General features: G+C 35.1%; 1 protein-coding gene across 1 annotated transcript; it reads left to right on the top strand.

The window, feature by feature from the left end:
• Positions 1-555: 555 nt before the first annotated feature.
• Positions 556-1,436, top strand: LOC114270012 (ras-related protein RABE1a). Its single transcript, XM_082896475.1, has 4 exons — positions 556-694; positions 908-970; positions 1,048-1,140; positions 1,246-1,436. The coding sequence occupies exons 1-4, from the start codon at positions 677-679 to the stop codon at positions 1,330-1,332; spliced, it is 261 nt and encodes an 86-aa protein (XP_082752601.1). The 5' UTR covers positions 556-676; the 3' UTR covers positions 1,333-1,436.
• Positions 1,437-2,164: the final 728 nt, after the last annotated feature.

Genomic DNA, 2,164 nt, shown 5'->3' with positions numbered 1-2,164 from the left:
GGAAAGTTTAGAAAGAAAATTGTGAAAGTTGAGTAAGATAGAATTACCTGGTGTTGTACCAAGCACAGTCTGAGGTATCTTTAGTCTAGAGCTCCAATGGAGACTTGCTTTTTAGTGGTAATTGGTGTATGTTTGGAATACTTTCTTGGGACATTTCCCATTTAAGATTTTGTGCGTTGTTTGATGGATGGAAATTCCTTGCATAAATATGAGTAGGAAGGTGAGTGTCGTTAGCAACATATGAAAACAAAACTTTGAAGAGAGGACTATCATTAAAAATTTTGGAAGTACAGATACACAGTTGAAGTGTGTGTTTTTTTTAGAAGGGCACAATTGGGGTGTTAATTAGGCAGTGTAACCTCTGCTAGTTGGACTCTTTTCTACAAATTCTGTCATCTTTATGCTTCGTTGAACCTCTGCTAGTTGGACTCTTTTCTACAAATATTTTGTGCAAAATTTAAATAGATTTTTCTACATATTTTATTGTCTACTGTCACGGGGATAAATGGATTTGCATTGGTTTGCAGAACTACTATCATCAAATTGTCTTGTGTTCTCTATTGATTCTTAAAAACCTTGCTTCCCACTTTTTTCAGACATTCAGAACTGGATTCGCAACATTGAACAGCATGCTTCTGATGATGTCAACAAGATACTGGTAGGGAACAAGGCTGATATGGATGAAAGCAAAAGGGTATGTGGTTTGTTTAAATCTCTCTCTCTCTCTCTCTCTCTCTCTCTCTCTCTCTCTGTGAGCCCTTGCTCCCCTTCACTTCTTTTTATATCACTTAAATTGCCTTTGATTTCAATTCTACTAGTTCAGCTCATGTCTTCAATTTAGTTCCATTTCAAAGTTTGCTTGTGAACCTCTCGAACCTGGAAATCTCTCCTCATAAAATCTATGTAGGCTGTGCCAACCTCTAAGGGCCAAGCACTTGCAGATGAATATGGCATTAAATTCTTTGAAACTGTAAGTACAACACACTTAAATTCTCTAAAAAATTTATCAACTGTGTCCTTTTTACTGGTTAAACTTGCCGTTTACAGAGTGCAAAGACAAATCTTAATGTTGAGCAAGTCTTCTTTTCAATAGCTAGGGATATAAAGCAAAGGCTCGCTGACACCGACTCCAGGGCAGAGGTTTTTGAATCACATGACACGTGTCTTGTTTTTTAATTAAGAATTTCACTTTGGGGTCACTCTGTTCTAAAGTGCTGAAAACTACTTACAATTTGTGTTTTGCAGCAGCCTCAAACTATCAAAATCAATCAACCGGAGCAGGGGGCTGCAGATGGTCAACTTGCGCAAAAATTAGCTTCCTGCGGTTCTTAAACGAACAAGTTATTGCAGGAGCAATGGTAACGTATTGGAGGCTGCTCTTCGGAGAAAACTAGAATGAAAGAACTAATTATGATGGCAAATATAATGCGTACTTGTAACTTTTTCTGAAAGTCAATTCTTTCCAAACTTGTTTTAGTGTGCATTACAGCTGGATTTGGATTTGTTTACAATCAGTGTTTTGAAGGAGTTTTTTGAAAAAACCTGGTAAATCTAGTTGTAGTGATAGACAAATTTGTAGTTTATCTGATTTTCCCTTTTGTAGTTTATCTGTATTGCATCTATAATACATATAAATGTTGACATATATTTGTATCTGTTTGTCTTTACATACATATATTAGGTTTGTGGATACCATATTCTGAATCTGAGTAAACAAAATTTGAATCTTACCTACTTTATAGTTGATTCTGTTATGGAAAAGAATGCAGAGCATGTGGGTTATTTATTGGGAATTTGAATCCCAAATGAAAGGCCCACAGTTTTGAATCAAATATACATATATATTGCATGGAGCAATCAGATTATGTGTTTTATTTTCCAAACAAGTGTGAGACAAGAGTAATAAAAAACACTATGGCGTTGCTTACTTCTCTTATAGCCTTTTTCTACTTATTCTTCCCCATTACTCTTCTCCTCCATTTCTACTCTTTTCTCCATGCAATAGATGAAATACAAAGAATTATACCTATCAATTTTGATCAACTAGGAAATTGAAATTAAACTTTATACTGCTGAATAATAAACTTAAGGAACCTATCTTGGATAAAATTTTATGCATTAGTGAGGCATTATGAGCTGAACTTTACAACACGTGATACTTCTT

The sequence above is a fragment of the Camellia sinensis genome, chromosome 11 (genome assembly GCF_055761805.1).
Source record: "Camellia sinensis isolate YWXY chromosome 11, ASM5576180v1, whole genome shotgun sequence".
Taxonomy (NCBI): domain Eukaryota; kingdom Viridiplantae; phylum Streptophyta; class Magnoliopsida; order Ericales; family Theaceae; genus Camellia; species Camellia sinensis.
The sequence above is the reverse complement of the archived record's forward strand: the minus strand, read 5'-3'. Positions and strand labels throughout refer to the sequence as shown.